This window comes from Mustela putorius, unplaced genomic scaffold (assembly GCF_011764305.1).
Source record: "Mustela putorius furo isolate JIRA1106 unplaced genomic scaffold, ASM1176430v1.1 tig00000281_pilon_pilon_pilon, whole genome shotgun sequence".
Lineage (NCBI taxonomy): Eukaryota > Metazoa > Chordata > Mammalia > Carnivora > Mustelidae > Mustela > Mustela putorius.
The window spans coordinates 4,253,520-4,269,974 of record NW_025421343.1 but is presented as its reverse complement, the minus strand read 5'-3'; the positions used below and the strand labels follow the sequence as shown (position 1 = coordinate 4,269,974).

General features: G+C 52.2%; 4 protein-coding genes across 5 annotated transcripts; 2 read left to right on the top strand and 2 right to left on the bottom strand.

Annotated features, from left to right (window-relative positions):
* Positions 1 to 85: 85 nt before the first annotated feature.
* MRPL53 (mitochondrial ribosomal protein L53) lies at positions 86 to 2,766 on the top strand. Its single transcript, XM_004742253.3, has 3 exons — positions 86 to 221; positions 323 to 435; positions 543 to 2,766. The coding sequence occupies exons 1-3, from the start codon at positions 130 to 132 to the stop codon at positions 674 to 676; spliced, it is 339 nt and encodes a 112-aa protein (XP_004742310.1). The 5' UTR covers positions 86 to 129; the 3' UTR covers positions 677 to 2,766.
* A 125-nt stretch (positions 2,767 to 2,891) lies between these two features.
* On the top strand, positions 2,892 to 7,607 carry MOGS (mannosyl-oligosaccharide glucosidase). The gene is made up of 4 exons (XM_004742245.3): positions 2,892 to 4,311; positions 4,503 to 4,729; positions 5,223 to 5,419; positions 5,658 to 7,607. The coding sequence occupies exons 1-4, from the start codon at positions 3,969 to 3,971 to the stop codon at positions 7,399 to 7,401; spliced, it is 2,511 nt and encodes an 836-aa protein (XP_004742302.1). The 5' UTR covers positions 2,892 to 3,968; the 3' UTR covers positions 7,402 to 7,607.
* A 174-nt stretch (positions 7,608 to 7,781) lies between these two features.
* On the bottom strand, positions 7,782 to 10,571 carry WBP1 (WW domain binding protein 1). Of its 2 annotated transcripts, XM_004742243.3 has the most exons (5): positions 10,002 to 10,571; positions 9,571 to 9,672; positions 8,929 to 9,031; positions 8,619 to 8,795; positions 7,782 to 8,448 (listed from the first exon to the last, which is right to left on the bottom strand). In XM_004742243.3, exons 1-5 carry the CDS (start codon positions 10,068 to 10,070, stop codon positions 7,994 to 7,996), a joined length of 906 nt encoding a protein of 301 aa, XP_004742300.1. In that variant the 5' UTR covers positions 10,071 to 10,571; the 3' UTR covers positions 7,782 to 7,993. The 2 variants fall into 2 exon arrangements, with proteins under 2 accessions (XP_004742300.1, XP_004742301.1); XM_004742244.3 differs by lacking the exon at positions 9,571 to 9,672.
* Positions 10,572 to 10,715: 144 nt separating this feature from the next.
* Positions 10,716 to 14,461, bottom strand: INO80B (INO80 complex subunit B). Its single transcript, XM_004742242.3, has 5 exons — positions 14,290 to 14,461; positions 13,867 to 14,059; positions 13,532 to 13,650; positions 13,192 to 13,361; positions 10,716 to 11,338 (listed from the first exon to the last, which is right to left on the bottom strand). Exons 1-5 carry the CDS (start codon positions 14,345 to 14,347, stop codon positions 10,808 to 10,810), a joined length of 1,071 nt encoding a protein of 356 aa, XP_004742299.1. The 5' UTR covers positions 14,348 to 14,461; the 3' UTR covers positions 10,716 to 10,807.
* Between the last annotated feature and the right edge of the window lie 1,994 nt (positions 14,462 to 16,455).

Here is a 16,455-nt window from a genome sequence, read left to right as displayed (position 1 = left end):
CGGGGGCGCGCAAACACTACGGAGGGTCGGAGAGCCGCACCCCGCAGCCGCAGGGGGCAGGAAGGGGAGGGGGGCGCTGCGTCAGAGGACACTTCCGGCCGCACGAGGCCTTCCGGCGCGGAGGTCGCTATGGCGGCGTCTTTGGCTCGGCTCGGCCTCCGGTCAGTGAAGCAGGTTCGCGTTCAGTTCTGCCCCTTCGAGAAGAATGTGGAGTCCACGAGGTACGAGGCGGAAGGAGCGGGGACGGGAAGGGGCCGCGCCTTCCTCTCGCCGGGGGTCTAGCACCCCGGGCCGGGAGCTCAAACAAGTTTTCACACCGCAGGACCTTCCTCCAGGCCGTGAGCAGCGAGAAGGTCCGTTCCACCAACCTCAACTGCTCGGTGATTGCGGACGTGAGGCACGACGGCTCCGAGCCCTGCGTGGACGTGCTGTTCGGTGGGCTCGGGTGGGGAGGCGGGCGGGAGGGGTGCCCGGCAGCCCGCGCGCCCTCAGTCCCAGCCCCGCCGCCCTCCCAGTGCCTGACTCGCTTGTTTCTTCCCCAGGAGACGGGCATCGGCTGATTATGCGCGGCGCTCACCTCACCGCCCAGGAAATGCTCACAGCCTTTGCCTCCCACATCCAGGCCAGGGCTACGGCGGGGAGCGAGGACAAGGCCGGCGCGAGTACCGGGCGCTGATAGCGCAAAATAGCCCAACAAGCAGGTTTTAGCTTGGGATGGCTAGGATACCTACCTAAGAAGAGCTTGAGAGACTTCATTCACTCGAATCACCATCTGGAGGGACACGGAGCGCCCCCCCCCCCCGAAAAAAAAAGAGCGAGCAAGCGAGAGAGCCATGTGATTACTGATACAACCAGCGTTTTTGGAACAAGACAATCAGATAGGGGTCTGGACAAACTTGAATTTATTTCACTTTCTAACCATCATCCCGTGCTTAACCCTTTGAATTTGGCTTCACCCATCACTCACCCAAGGTACCTCTTACTCTTATTAGCCAAATCTAGTGCTGTTTTTCTCCATCTTCATCTTTCCATTTCAGTAGCGCCGGCCACTTTTAATTCACTCCCTTGTAGAACTTCTCCTCCTCTTATGGCTTTTTCCTTTTAGCCATAAAAGTGTACCACTGTCATCCTTCATTTTCTTTTCTATTTCTGGGGCATCTCATCCCTTGTCATAAGTTGAGCTACCCTTTCCTGTTAAATCCTACATTTTTCTTTGGCTCTAATCTAATGATTACCTCCAAAGTCCATAACACTGTCCAAAATAGAATTGGTAATCCTATATACACATATACTTGCCTCTTACCCTGACTTTCCCATTCCTTTTAAGGCACTTCATCTTCTCAGCCACCAGGGCTGGAAACCACAGCATTTTCTCTGGTTCTGCCCTCTCCCTTTCTCTGCATATCCAGTCAGTAAGTTCAGAATATTCTGTCTTAAACAAAAGCTTTTGAAATGTTTTCTCCATTCCCATTCACTTATATCCCACTAACTATATCATTGTATTCTCCCACCCAGTCTCCTTTTTTCTGATCATTTTTGCTGCTGCTTAAGTTTATCTTTGAAAGCACATCACTGTTTTTATGTCTCCTTGTTTCACACTGTACCTAGCCTGTTTTTCATACTGGGTTGCTACCCATTGGTGTGGATCATGAAATCAACATATGGGGATAAATCAGCCTTTTTAAAAACAAAGTAAAGTAGAATAGTATCAGAGTGCATGGCACAGGGAATGAGAAGGGTTTTTTTTTGTTTTTTTTTTTTAAGATTTTTAAAATTTATTTGACACAGAGATCACAAGTAGGCAGAGCAGCAGGCAGAGAGAGAGGGGAAGCAGGCTCCCTGCTGAGCAGAGAGCCTGATGAGGAGCTCGATCCCAGGACCCTGAGACCATGACCTGAGCTGAAGGCAAAGGCCTAACCCTCTGAGCCACCCAGGTGCCTTGAGAGAAGTATTCTTTTAAGAAGTTTTGCAGCCTATAAACAATATACATATATAAAGTAGGAAGTATGTATATGTGTGGGTATCTGCATGTACTTGGTTGCAGTGTAGAATTATTTCTACCCTGGGTTGTAGGAAAAATGCTTGATTGCTATGGGTTTAAAGAGCTTTAGAATGCTTAGCTAGGCAATCAAGGATCTGTAGACACTGTCTGCTGTATTCTTTGCCAAATACATTTTCCATGACTTTGTTAACAGTGTTACTACAGTGCTGCTCTGCTTAAAAGGGTGCTGTCTTCAAGAGCTGGTTTTACCCCCTCCCCCTTTAAAAAAGAAACTACCAAAAAACAAACAGCCTATCAGGAGGGAGTATGGTGTAGTGAAGAGCCAGAATTCTTGGGGTTGAAATCTTAACTCTTGTCCCTAAGTAGCTCTGTGACTGTGGAAAATTAGTCTCCATGCCTGTTCCCTCACAGATAAAATGGGGATAATAGTACCTATCTTTTAGAACTGTTGAGAGGAATAAATGAGCCGATACCTATAAAGCACCTAGAACATTACTGGGAGCAAAAGTGTTGTCTAAGAGGGCTTATGCTGTAGCCAAAAGGATACTGACAGCCTAGATTTGTTCCTCAGCTCTGTGGTTAACTGACTTATTTCCGGCCAGATTTTACCACTCTTCTCATCTGAAAAAGTGGGGATGGTTCAGACATTGCTGTAAACACAGATTGAATGCTGGCACTGAACTTGAGGTTGGGGCTGTGTCCCCAGCACTTTGCATAATCTCTGATACACATAGTGTGCAATAAACGTGTTGAATTGACAGATATTTACTATCTACCTTGTGCCTGTAACTTTGATTAGTACTGGCATACAAAGATGAATAATGAAACTGAGGGATGTAATAAGTGCTACAATAGAGATATGAACTAGATGCAATAGTAGCAAGAAAGATAAAGACAGGAGTGACCATTGGGATTGGTCAGAAGGTGATTGTTGAAAGAGCAAAAAGTCTACCAGCGGAGGAGGCGGTGTCAAATAGATTATAGCAAAATAGTAAGTGGACATGCAACATACAGTATTAGCTTTAAATAATGAGTTTGGATGGGAGTTAGAGTAGCATCATGGTGTTGAGGAGGGTTTTTTAAAGGATGATAGGGACTTGTACTTTATGAACACACCTTTTATGCGAAGCTGTTGGTGAGAAACAATCAAATCCAGGTTGCTTTTCTGAACCACTGTTAATTGTGATGTTAACTCTCCTGGGTCTCCCTGAGGTGCAGGTGCTACTTCCTACAGCCTTCCCTCCCCTGGATATAACTGATCCTACCCCAAAGCTGCTTTGCTTCTTGGGTTGTAGAAAAGGTGGTGGTAGGGGGAATGCATTCTTTAAAGTGCATGCACCACCATTACGGTCCTTTTAGGGTTCAGCTAGATAAGGAATTCTAGACTGTTAGAGGGTCGTTTAAAGACACTGTTGGAACAGAGCTCAAGCTTCCTCTTGGGTCCACTCTGGCACATTCCACTTAACTAGGAAGTAAGTCACGGGCGTGGGCAAAGTGATCCATACTGTTTCAGGTACATGGGCTCCAAGCTGGCCTCTTACTGGTTCTGTGGCCAGTGCCAAGTTACTTGACTTTCTAGGCCAGTTTTCGTTCACCTATTGGGGCAGTTAAATGTGAAACACTCGGGATGGCACCTCAGGTTCTTAACAGATACTCATTTAAAAAACAAGCCAGTATGAGATTACTTTTCTCTACTAGCCCGTGAAATCCGCGAGGATGACAAAGAAACTCCAGACAACCAGCCCTTTGCCGCGCCGGTGGCGGCCGTTCCGGACTCGGAGACTTAATCTGACGTGGCGGGGCGGGACTTCCGGCAGGAGGCGGAAGCGGGGCGGAAGGCGCGGGCCGGCAGGTGCGGCTGACAGATCTGTGGCCGCCCGGGCGCTGCGCGCAAGTCGAAGCGAAGCAGGACCCGGGCTCCATTGCCGCCTCTACGAGCTCCCGCAACGCAGACCTCCGTGCTGGGATGGCTCGGGGCGAGCGGCGGCGTCGCGGAGCGGCGGCCGACGGAACGCGGACAACTGAAAGGGCGGTTCGGGGCGGCCCGGCACGACGGGGCGGTGAGGCCCGTGGCTCTGCCTGGAGAGCGGCTCTGGGCGTCGTGGTCCTGGCCCTGGCCCTGGGCCTGTCAGGATGCTGGCTGCTGGCGTGGCATCGTGCGCGGCGGGCGGTCACACTGCACTCCGCGCCCCCGGCACTGCCACCTGATTCTTCCAGCCCCGCCGTGGCCCCGGACCTCTTCTGGGGCACCTACCGCCCTCACGTCTACTTCGGCATGAAGACCCGCAGCCCGAAGCCCCTTCTCACCGGTAACTGGGCCTCGGGACGGGCGGGTAGGCAGGCGGATTCTTAACCTGGGAGCCCCAGCTTCACGCCAGGGCAAGAGTGGGGAGGGGTGTTGTTCAGGAGAGTTACGAGGAGGGATGACCCTGAAATTCTCGGAGACCCAGAGGGGCAGGTCCCCTACTCTCTTTGACTTACGTGGCCATTCTACCCCTAGGACTGATGTGGGCTCAGCAAGGCGCCACCCCAGGGACCCCTAAGCTCAGGCACACGTGTGAACAGGGGGACGGCGTGGGTCCCTATGGCTGGGAGTTCCACGACGGTCTCTCCTTCGGGCGGCAACACATCCACGATGGGGCCTTAAGGCTCACCACTGAGTTCGTCAAGAGGCCTGGGGGTCAGCACGGAGGGGACTGGAGCTGGAGAGTGACTGTAGAGTCTCAGGTCAGGGCCTCAGGACACCCTTCCCCCAGCCCAGACTCCCTCCACCCTTTCTTTGCTGGCATTTCTGCCAGCAGATGCGGTATGATGTGGCAGTTAACTGCAGGGGCTCCAAGTCTGGCTGCCTGCCTTAAACATTGTATGACCATTTCTATTTACTATCCATAAGCCATGGTTTCCTTTTTGCAAAATGGAGATACAAATAGTACTTAACTCATAGGATTATAAGAATGAAAGAAAATGATAAATGATACGTAGCGTTCTGAGGATAGTATATGACACAAAAGCACTCTATTATAATTTCCCAGCAAACCCTGTGCAAACCTCTATACCTCATCTCACTGGGTGCTTGCTTACCCTCACTGACCATCAACACTGTAGACCTATGTTTACCATGTTGCTCCTGCATGGTGCCCCTTTCAGTAAGGCTGAATCTCCAGGAGATACTGCCAATCTAATACTGTGTTTTTCTGTCCTGTCCTCCTTCGTTACCCAGACCTCAGGTATCTCTGCCCTCCCTTTGGTGTCCCTGTTCTTCTATGTGGTGACAGATGGCAAGGAAGTCCTAGTGCCAGAGGTTGGGGCCAAGGGGCAGTTGAAATTCATCAGTGGTCACTCCAGTGAACTTGGTGACTTCCGCCTTACACTTATGGCACCGACCAGTCCAGGGGACACTGCCCCCAAGTATGGCAGGTAACTGGGGGAAGAGTGTGGGGGTGATGGTAGGGGTGGTATGGGTGCTGACTTAGTCTGATTTCTATCTCCCCCAGTCTACCTTCTTTCCACCGGGTATTTCCCTGCTCACCAGGCTCCATGTCCCCGCACTGCCAAGACACTCCCATCCTGACTCCCAATCTCCTCTTATTTCTCTTTATATTCCTCACCATTTTCTCCTGAGTAATTTTTTCTTATTTATCTTCTTCCCTTCAAGCTACAATGTCTTCTGGTCCTCCAACCCAGGACTTGCATTGCTGACAGAGATGGTGAAGAGCCGGCTAAACAGCTGGTTCCAGCACCGACCACCAGGAGCTTCCCCTGAACGCTACCTCGGCTTGCCAGGATCTTTGAAGTGGGAGGACAGAGGCCCAAGCGGGCAAGGACAGGGACAAGGGCAATTCTTGATACAACAGGTGACACTGAAAGTCCCCTTTTCTGTGGAGTTGGTGTTTGAATCAGGCAGTGCCCGGGCAGGAGGAAGCCAACCCCTGGAGCAGCTGGCAGGCAGCCTGCTGACCCAAGCCCTGGAGAGCCATGTTGAAGCCTTTAGAGAGCACTTTGAGAAGACTTTTCAGCTGAAGAAGAAGGGCCTGAGTCCTGAGGAGCAGGCTTTGGGTCAGGCTGCCCTCAGTGGCCTCCTCGGTGGGATTGGCTACTTCTATGGACAGGGTCTAGTGTTGGCAGACATGGGGGTTGAGGGGTCTGAACAGAAGGTGGACCCAGCTCTCTTTCCACCTGTTCCTCTTTTCACAGCAGTGCCCTCCCGGTCATTTTTCCCACGAGGTTTCCTTTGGGATGAGGGCTTTCATCAGCTGGTGGTCCAGCGGTGGGATCCCCGCCTTACTCGGGAAGTCCTAGGTCACTGGCTGGGACTGCTCAATGCTGATGGCTGGATTGGACGGGAGCAGGTGCTGGGGGATGAGGCCCGAGCCCGGGTGCCTCCAGAATTCCTGGTCCAAAGGGCAGCCCACGCCAATCCCCCAACCCTGCTTTTGCCTGTAGCCCACATGCTAAAGGGTGGTGACCCTGCTGACTTTGCCTTCCTCCGCAGGGCCTTCCCCCGTCTGCATGCCTGGTTTTCCTGGCTCCATAAGAGCCAAGCAGGGCCAGTGCCGCTATCTTATCGGTGGCGGGGCCGGGACCCTGCCTTGCCAACCCTGTTGAACCCTAAGACACTACCTTCTGGGCTGGATGACTATCCCCGGGCTTCACACCCTTCAGCCAGTGAGCGGCACTTGGACCTGCGGTGCTGGGTGGCCCTGGGGGCCCGTGTGCTGGGGCAGCTGGCAGAGCAGCTAGGAGAGGCTGAGGCAGCTGCAGAGCTGGGCCCACTGGCTGCATCATTGGAGGCAGAAGAGAACCTGGATGAGCTGCACTGGGCCGCAGAGCTAGGAGTCTTTGCAGACTTTGGGAACCACACAAGAGCAGTGCAGCTGAAGCCTCGGCCCCCACAGGGGCTGGTGCGGGTAGTGGGTCGGCCCCACCCTCGTTTACAGTATGTGGATGCCTTGGGCTATGTCAGTCTTTTTCCCATGCTTCTGCGGCTGCTGGACCCCAACTCCCCCCGCCTTGGGCCCCTGCTGGATATTCTAGCTGACAGCCGCCATCTCTGGAGCCCCTTTGGTTTGCGCTCCCTTGCAGCCTCCAGCCCCTTTTATGGCCAGCACAATTCAGAGCATGATCCTCCCTACTGGCGGGGTGCTGTGTGGCTCAATGTCAACTACCTGGCCTTAGGGGCTCTCTACCACTATGGTCATCTGGAGGGTCCCCACCAGGCCCGGGCTGCCAAGCTCCACAGTGAGCTCCGTGCCAATGTGGTGGGCAATGTGTGGCGGCAGTATCAGACGACAGGTTTCCTTTGGGAGCAGTACAGTGACCGGGATGGGCGGGGCATGGGCTGCCGCCCTTTCCAGGGCTGGACCAGCCTTGTCCTACTGGCCATGGCTGAAGACTACTAAGGGGAAGGTGAGAGGGGTGGCAGGCCTGCACTCTGGAATAGAAGGACAAGGTCTCTAGCTTCTGCTCCCAGCCCTCAGATACTAGTGCTTCAAACCATCCTCAGCTCATCTCAGGTGTCTCCTTACTGTCATCCCACACAGCCCTGGGGTGAATGTGAATTCAGAGTCTATTTTTATAAATAAATGGAAAACCATGACAAACTCTATTGCTTTTGCCAGCTCTGCCTCACCAAGAGGTCTTAGCTCAGTCCAGACCTTAGGACTGTCTACTTCTTCAGAGGAGGGTGGGAAAAGTGGTCATTATATGTCCCCTCCAAATCCAGTTAGGTCAAGTGTAATGCAGCAAGTTGAGCACTAGTCCACCCAAATTCACAAGCAGCTGGTTCACATCTCTTTAATGAGATCAAAGGCTCCTGTGTATGTTTTTTGGGGGTAGAGCTAGCACAGTCCCCCAAACACTGCCACTCTTCCTCAGGACTCCACCCCTTTCAGGTAGATTGGAGAAGGCAGGGAGAGGCCAAGAAGAATTCAAGGATTTGGGCCCCGGGCTGTTTCTAGTGGGCAAGAAATTCACCCACCCTCCCAAAACTGTTTATGGGATGTCCCCTTCACTGGAAGCTAGCCCCACAGGAGAGACCTGGGGTACAGGATCGAGGGGCAGCACACAAGAGTCCTCCAGATCTGGTGGGGTGGCACTAGCCCTAGCCTCCTTGACTGGCTTGCCCTCACTGGAGTCAGAACAAGGGCAGAGCTCAATACCTGAGTCACCAGTCAGGCGGCGATAGCGGCAAGAAGGGGGTGTGGGGGCAGGGCTCACCCCAGCCCCAGGCTCACCCTCCTGATGAGGGGGTGCGCTCTGGTGGGAGGAAACACCTTCCACATTTGTTCCCTCGCAGTGGGCAGGGCAGCTAGAAGCAGAGGAGCAGCAGGTGCGGTCACTGGAAGCAGTCAAGGGGCAACCTGAGGCTGCAGTGTAAGGAGGCGGCGGTGTGCCGGGGCGGTGAACCACATCCTCATAGGCAGGGGGTTTGAAGGTGCTGAGGAGGCCTGCAGGAAAGAATGGCATGGTTGGTGCGACAGCCAGTGGTGGGATAGTGGAATCTTTGCTATTAGGGAAAGTGTGCTTTAAAATGTCTGAAAAGGGAATGTGGGGATGATTCAGGGTTCTGGGTTGGGAGGGGCCACTGGCAGTGTGCCCAGAGCCTCAAGCCACTCACGAAGGTCAAGCAGTGAACCGGTAGGGACAGGGCCAGCCCCATGGCATGCCCCGTGGTAGGCCAACAAGTTGATCTCGCGCTGTCGCTGCTGTTGCTGCAGCCGGAGTTTAGCTCGTCGATGACGGAAGGCGCAACAACAGCTAAAGAGGATGAGGACAGTCCAGAGCAGCCAGAACCCTGCAAGGGGTGAGGAAGGAGGGTCTTAGATACCTCCCAGGTAGACAGAGGTCCATGAAGGTTGGAATTTTGAGGCCCGAGGAATTTTGAGAGTGAGCAGAAGGACCCGAGAATAGCCCCCTTGGAGACTCACACCAGAGCTCATAGTAGTAGGTGCAGCAGCCCGTCTCCCCGCAGCAGTGACCACTCTCACAGAGGTAGGGCTGGTTGTTCACTCCTGGGCAGAGCTCTCGAAGCTGGGAGCAAGGAGGCACTTAGAACCAAAGGAGATCCCAGCCCCAGGCACTGTCCACCCCCACACCCCTGCATGCAGGGACATAGTCCCACCCTGTGAGCCAAGTTGAGCTCAGAGAGATCTGTGGGGAGGGGAAAAGTGACAGTGAGAGGAGTGTTCAAATATCTGAAGGGCTGCTGACACGGCAGAGGATTTGGAATAACAAAAATCTGTCTAGAAAATAAGATGCAAGGTGTGGACATACAAAGAGGCAGATTTCAGTTCTGCGTACAGAGACTTCTCTCACAGTGGGGCTGGCTCCCAGGGTATTTTCTGTTAAGGGAGTGTTTGGGCAGAAGCCAGGGGGCAGTCTGAGCTACCTCAAAGTCTCAGACAATGGGTAAGGGGTTTAAGGCAATTTCCAATGCTAAGATGCTTTCATTATCCACCCTCCCCCCACGGGCTGCCTCCCCACCCCCACGCTGGATCTTTCCACCCCTGGGTCTCAGGCTTCCTAGGGTAGAGGAAGGGCCATTTGAGACACAGAGCAGTGCTCCCAACCAGATGGGATTGCTGTGGATGATAAAGGATGGCATCCAGGGCGCGAGTCTGGGTTCCAGCTCTTCTCCAAATTGCTCCCTCAAGAGAAGACGCTGCCGGACTCTGTTGTGACAACAGGCACACAGAAAAACATCACAAATAACTGTTGCAAGACAGAGGGAGCTTCCCTGGGCCTCACTATGCCTTTGACCACTGGAGAGTCACTGCAAGCTTCCACTGCAGCCATGGGATAGGGGTCTAAGAAGCTGCAGGCAAAGTCAACTGCATCTACATTACAAAGTTTAGACAAAGAGTAGAAGGGACATATTTAGGAACTTCACAGCATCTTTGGCTACGTGAGTTCCTCCCCAACCCCCCAAAAGGAAGGGACAAGGAAAGGGGAAAGAGAAATAAATGGCTGTCCTGATAGGCTTTTGGAGCAGTCGGGATACCTGCTGTTGCGGCACGCGAAGTGCCCCCCAGGCCTCCTCGCTGCCGTTCCCGCTGCTGGCCTGAGCCATGCCTCCACCTACAGCCCCCGGTAGACCACAGCCGCCTCTATCGCCAGGCGCCCCGCCCCTGCCACTTCTGCCGCCACCGCCATGGTCCCTGCCCGGCCCATCTTCGCTGCCGCCACCATCACTCCGCGGCCGGAGCTTCCATCCGGGGAGAGCTCTGCCAACTAGCACCCAGATTGCTCGATCCTACCAATCAGCGACGCCCGCCGGCGGACGGGCCAATAGGAACGGACCAGAGGTTTCTCCCAGGGACCAATCTACAGCAGCGCCTCCGCCACTCTCCCAGACAACAGAAGCTTACACAGACAAAGAGCGGGGCAAGGTTCGACCATGGCCCTGACTGACAGCGACAATAGCCAATATGGACAACAGAATGGGCTCGGAATTGCCAGCCAATAAGCGGCCGTCCAGAAAAGCAAAGTCTCCGCTGATTGGCTTGAGCGCTATTTTCGGGGATGATGCGGAAGGCCTGACCAAGCCAGGTAACTCCACTGGAAGAGGCGGTGCGGGGCACAGGGCGCGTTCCAAAAGTGTCTCGGTGTTCTTGCGGCCTAGTGGCCGTTTCCCATGTGTCGACGCAATCTCCCGTGACGGCAAAAGTGTACGGGGCATTGGCCTGCCCATACCCCACTTCCCCAACTCTACAAGTCGAGGCACCGGACGAAATTTAATAATAGGGTGGGGAACATAATGAAAACAGGACAGGGGAGAGGGCGCAGAGTCCGGGTCACTTCAGGGACTTAAGTAGCCAAAAGAGGGGACCCGGGGCCCTCTGGCCCCCCAAGCCGCATCTGCAGGTTGATGCGGTAGCACTGAAGGCTGCAGAGCGCCTGGCCCGTGCGGGAACAGGCGTAGCGGCGGGGGTGTGGGCAGCCCGGGACGGAGCATCGAGGGGGAGGGCCGGATGGGGACGGCCGCTGGGGCAATGGCGCGGGGGTGGGGACGCCAGGTGGGAAGGAAAGGGTGGAACCCTGTGCCCCGCTGCTGTAGCGCACCATGGGGGCGGGGGCCGCGGTCCTCCCACCCCGGCGCTCGCCCCGCGCCGCCCCTCGGCCTCCCCGGCCACTGGGCGCCGCGGTCTTGGTGAGGCGCTCAATAGTCTGGTTCTTGTGCTCTTCTGCCCGCCGAGCCGCCTGCAACCGTCTCTTTCGCGCCCTCTCCTCGCGTTTCAGCAGCATCTCCTCGGTGAGAGCCGGGGCCGGACAGCCCCCAGCCACAGGGAGCGGCAGCATCGGGGAAGGCTGACTCCGAGCCTTCTGCAGCAGAGCTCGCTGGGGAGAGACACACCGAGTAGTGTCAGGCGGGTGACGTCTGCCCAAACCGGGGTTGGGGGGGGGCGGGGGCAACAGTGGGGATCTGGAAAGCAGACTCTTGAGAGACACTGGCCTTGAGGGTAAGAGAGGGATGAGCACCCTCTCCAGGAGCCTTAGTACTGCCTCCTCCCAGATCTCCAGACTTGCATCTTCAGATCCTTGACTCTAAACAAGAAAATCATTAATGGTTCCTGTCTGCCCTGAGTACCAAAACTCGGTTTACCACTTCTCTGGAGGTGTTTTGTTTTTTCTGTTTTAAATCTTTTCATCTCATTCCAAACGGTGGGAAAAGATCTTTGCTTCCTGTAACCGGATGATGCTACAATTGAAGAAAGGGGGTCTGGAGGTGATCTAGTTTTAAGAGTGGACCCACAGATGTGTCCAGTTAGTCAGAAGCTGCTCTTAAACAAGTGACATTTCACCCAAACCGACAAAGAATTTGAGAAAATCAAGAGCATGTAGTCAAAAAAAGCTGTCATTTTTGAAAACTTTGATATGCACTGAAAACAAAATAGATCTCAGGGTTACTATGCAGTGTATTTATAGTGGTGCTGCTGTATGTATGGATCTGGGATCTTTCTTCTCCCTTTAAATGTGATATGCTCCTTAGGATGCCTGGGTGGTTCAGTGGGTTAAAGCCTCTGCCTATGGCTCAGGTCATAATCCCAGAATCCTTGGGTGGAGCCCTGAATCAGGATCTCTGCTCAGCAGGGAGCCTGCTTCCTCCTCTCTCTGCCTGCCTCTCTGCCTACTTGTGATCTCCGTCTGTCAAATAAATAAATAAAATATTTCAAAAAAAAAAAAAAGTGATATGTTCTTAATCAATTTCAAGGACTTATTTTGCTATAAATTTGCTAACATATTACACAAATTTCAAAAAAATATATTTTTAATATAGTGTGTAAATTAAAACAGAAATTTACAGGTTTATGACAAGTATAAGATGCTACTTAGGGGAATGGCTTTGTTAGCAATAAGTCCTTCAGATTTTTTGTTTTGTTCCTGAAGCTTTGCCTTGGCTGTCTAGTTAAACATTTGACTAATATTGTGTTTGATTTTGGAAGTATTGTAATGACACAAAATTTGAATAAATTTTCTCCTAGAAAAAACAAAGAATCTTTTCATCTCAAGTGGATAGCATCAATTGGATTATTGCTCAAGCCCCAAACTGAGGGTTATCTTCGAGTCCTCTTTTCTGCCCGCTCCATAACTCCCACCAATTATTTCCAAAACATATCCAGAATCCATCTGATTTCCTCCACCTCCATAAATTCACCTTGGTTCAAGCCGCCACCACCTCTCACCTGACTACTTCAATGGCTTCCTGGCTGGTCTTGCTTCTACTTCTTACCTGCACTAAGAAGCCAAAGTAATCTACTGAAATAGAAATCAAATCACTTTCCTGCAGACAATCCTTTCATGCTTTAATCACACTTATTTTTCTCCTTGACCACTACTAAGCATGTTCCACTCTCAGGGTCTTTGCACCTGCTGGTCTCTGCCTGAAAAGCTCCTTTGGTATTGGAAATGTAATCTCATCAGAGAGGTCTTCCCTGCCTTCCCTATCTAATGTTGTCTCTTTCCATCACTTTCCATTTCTTCACCCTATTTTTGTTATAAACCATACTTTTCACAATTACTTACTTACCCCCTCCCCCAACACAAACACACACACACGAATACCAGCTCCATGAGAACAGAAACCTTTCCTTTCTTCCACTATTGATATTCCCACTGCCTAGCAACATTCTTGAGACATAGAAAGTTCTCAATATATATTTAGCCAGTGAACAAAAAATGAACCAACTTACCTGTCGAGCAGTGAGCAGCCGCTCGTTGATCTCCTTCTTGAGATCTCCATTGTCATCGAGCTCCCCCTTCTCCAGGGCATCCAGCCACCTCTGTTCCTCCTCTTCTTCTTGACCTCCTAAGCCCCCTGACAGGTCCCGAAGTGGGGAGGGGGACAGATTACTGTCTTCATCTGAAAAGCAAAGTTGGAGAGCTAAAAGTAGAATTGTTCAGATGGAGAACCCTAATTTGGCCAAGTTAATACTGAGATGCTCAAAATTTTCACCCTCCTCAGAACCAACCCTCCTCCGTTAACCAGATATAATGAGAAGCCCAGTTTCCCCACCTCCAGATTCTTCTCACCCAGCCAGGCACGGTACTGCTCAAGGGGGACTCCTTCCATTGGTTCCTCTTCATTGTCCACAACCATAAGGGGGGAGGGTGAGCGAGGACCCTCAGGGATCACAGTGAAAGTAGGAACACTGCAGAGAAGCAACCACTATGTAAGTTGAGCAGTTTTCTCCTCCTGCTTGACAGCTACAACCAGCATTCCCTTACCCCCTCTTGGGTTCTGCCTTCACCTGGGCCCTGAAGTCAGGGTCCACCCTCTGTCTACTGGAAAGCCCAGCCAGCTTCTCCCTCTATCTCTGCCTGTTCCTAAATTTCCCCAAGTAAAACCTTGGCTTTCTTGGCCTCACCTCTTGGTGCCCAGGACCTGCCCACCCAGTTTGATTTTGAGTTTAAGTTGGGGCTTAGCAGGTGACGGCTGCGTTGGCCCAGCCTCCTCTTCCTGATGGTGTTTCTTCTTGTGTTTTTTCTTGTGCTTCTTATGCTTTTTCTTGTGCACTCCATGGCCGTGGGCACCCGCCAGACTCAATTCCAGCGCTTCCCCTGCGGAAGGAGAGCCTGTCAACGGTGTACGACAAGAGCAGGACAGGAGGAGCCTTGAAGAACCCAATACCCCCGAAGGGCCCCACTCTTCCAGCCGGACACACTGTTACCATAACAACAGACCCGCCTTTCTCCTTCCCACCTGTGGCGAAGTACCCCGAAGGCTCGGAAGAGCAAAATGGGATTCCTTTTCTGCGAACGCCTAACTTGTTTTATCGACCCGCTCTTACCGGGTTCAGGGGCTTCCATAGCCCCAGGGGTGCTCCCCCGCCGCCACAGCTTACTCATGGGGTCCTGCAAGAAAAGGGGGCTGGAAATGGTAGGGACACATGCTGACCAGCCCTTTCCGCCCCGCGGAAAAACCGACTCCGGCAAAATAACAGGCTACTTCCGGTGCGTAACAACCATGCTTGTGCGGGCTGCGCGCTGAGGCTAAAACCCTCCCTCACAAACAATGAGACTCCTAACAAAGGTTCCGGGCCCTCTTAGGCCGGGACAGTTCGAAGGGGCGCGGCTTTCCCCTCGCTCCACCTCCCGGCTCTCGATTCCAGAACTCAGCGCGGGTGATTCGATTATTGTTGCACTCAAACGTGGTGAGTGTATACTCTGGACCAAATTCGGGGTTTAGGCTCTAAGGCTATAAAAGTGAATATGAACACTTTCCCCTGCTTCTGAGGAGCTCACAGTGCAGTGAGTGCTAGAAAACTACATGGCCCGCAAAATGGCAGAAGTGCCTCATAGTACAAGTGCCCTAGAAGCAGAGCAAACGGTATTTAAGCCTAAATTCTCATCAGTGCAGAAATGAATTATGGTGCATCTCTACGATCTGAAACACTATGACAAGTAATTGATTGACATGGACTTTAGATTCTGTGGATAAAAGCGTTAGAAACTATTAAGTGTCCCACTAATGAAACACCAAAATAATTGGGTGCGTGGATATGGTATGTCCATAAAACGGGCAGCTCTGCTGCTCTTCTAAGAAATGCGGCCTCTGAGTGCTACCCAAGAAACTAATGACATCGTTTCTGTTTGGTGACTGGGGTACAAGGGTGAAGGGAGACTTATTTTTCATAATATACACCTCTGTGCCTTTTTTTTTTTTTTAAAGATTTTATTTATTTGTCAGAGACAGAGGGAGAGAGAGCGAGCGAGCGAGCACAGGCAGACAGAGAGGCAGGCAGAGGCAGAGGGAGAAGCAGGCTCCCTGCCGAGCAAGGAGCCCGATGTGGGACTCGATCCCAGGACCCTGGGACCATGACCTGAGCCGAAGGCAGCTGCTTAACCAACTGAGCCACCCAGGCGTCGCACCTCTGTGCCTTTTGAACTTGTATAAAACATGTGTCGATTTTACCTAATTGAAAAAAGAAGGGGGTGGGGTGCCTGGGTGGCAGTCGGTTAGGAGTGGGACTCTTGGTTGGGCTCAGGTTGTGATCTTGGAGCCTGGTGTGTGTGCTGCCCCCCCCCCCCCCCCCCCCCCCCCCCCCCCCCCCCCCCGCCAAGGTGCTCAGAGCGGAATCTGTTGAAGAGCCTCACTCTCTCCCTCTTCCTCTGCCCCACGCCCTCGTGCTCTTTCTCTTTCTCTCTCAAATAAACAAATCTTTAAAAAGGGGGAGGGGTTCTGGGTGGCTCAGTTGGTTAAGGGTCTGTCTGATTCTTGATTTCAGTTCAGGTCATGATGTCAGAGTCGTGTGATCAAGCCCCTTCCAGGCTCTGGGCTGGGAGTGGAACCTGGTTGGGATTCTTTTTCTGTCTCCCCCTCTGCCCAGCCCCCTGCTTTCATGAGTGCAGGCTCTCTCTGGGGAAAAAAAAAAAAGGTCAACAGTGAAGTAGATCTGTATGTGCTGTCATATGAAATAAGAAAGGTGAGTTTCAATATGATGTTATGCCATTTAAAAAGAGTAATATGCTTCTATATATGCAGGAAAAAATTGAGGAATATATACTACTCCTTAGCCTGGTTATCTTCAGAAGCTGGGGTTGGGAGGGGCCCCTATCTGTCTCAGTCAGTGGAGCATGTGACTCTTGATCTTGGGGTCCTGAGTTCAAACCCCACATTCAGGAGCCTACTTAAAAAAAAAAAGAAGAAGAAATTGGGGTTGGGGAACTTTTACTATCTAGATCTGTAATGAATTTTTTAAATTTATTTTTATTTTTTAAAAAGATTTTATTTATTTATTTGACAGAGAGAGAGATCACAAGTAGGCAGAGAGGCAGGCAGAGAAGGGTGGGGGGAAGCAGGCTCCCCGCTGAGCAGAGAGCCCATTGTGGGGCTCCATTCCAGGACCCTGAGATCATGACCTGAGCCAAAGGCTTAACCCACTGAACCACCCAGGCACCCCATATAATGAATTTTCTTAACACCTAATATGTATCACATTTATAATTAGAAAAAG

Excerpts from the sequence above, each read along its gene's own strand:
- MRPL53 (XM_004742253.3), top strand. The coding sequence starts at position 130 with ATGGCGGCGTCTTTGGCTCGGCTCGGCCTCCGGTCAGTGAAGCAGGTT. Across the intron at positions 222-322 it reads AAGAATGTGGAGTCCACGAG|GACCTTCCTCCAGGCCGTGA; the intron begins GTACGAGGCGGA and ends TTCACACCGCAG. Across the intron at positions 436-542 it reads CTGCGTGGACGTGCTGTTCG|GAGACGGGCATCGGCTGATT; the intron begins GTGGGCTCGGGT and ends TTTCTTCCCCAG.
- MOGS (XM_004742245.3), top strand. The coding sequence starts at position 3,969 with ATGGCTCGGGGCGAGCGGCGGCGTCGCGGAGCGGCGGCCGACGGAACG. Across the intron at positions 4,730-5,222 it reads GAGTGACTGTAGAGTCTCAG|ACCTCAGGTATCTCTGCCCT; the intron begins GTCAGGGCCTCA and ends TTCGTTACCCAG. Across the intron at positions 5,420-5,657 it reads ACTGCCCCCAAGTATGGCAG|CTACAATGTCTTCTGGTCCT; the intron begins GTAACTGGGGGA and ends CTTCCCTTCAAG.
- WBP1 (XM_004742243.3), bottom strand. The coding sequence starts at position 10,070 with ATGGCTCAGGCCAGCAGCGGGAACGGCAGCGAGGAGGCCTGGGGGGCA. Across the intron at positions 9,673-10,001 it reads TTCGCGTGCCGCAACAGCAG|AGTCCGGCAGCGTCTTCTCT; the intron begins GTATCCCGACTG and ends TTGTCACAACAG. Across the intron at positions 9,032-9,570 it reads ATCCACAGCAATCCCATCTG|CTTCGAGAGCTCTGCCCAGG; the intron begins GTTGGGAGCACT and ends CCTTGCTCCCAG.
- INO80B (XM_004742242.3), bottom strand. The coding sequence starts at position 14,347 with ATGAGTAAGCTGTGGCGGCGGGGGAGCACCCCTGGGGCTATGGAAGCC. Across the intron at positions 13,362-13,531 it reads GCAGTACCGTGCCTGGCTGG|ATGAAGACAGTAATCTGTCC; the intron begins GTGAGAAGAATC and ends TTTGCTTTTCAG. Across the intron at positions 11,339-13,191 it reads GGCTGCTCACTGCTCGACAG|CGAGCTCTGCTGCAGAAGGC; the intron begins GTAAGTTGGTTC and ends GTCTCTCCCCAG.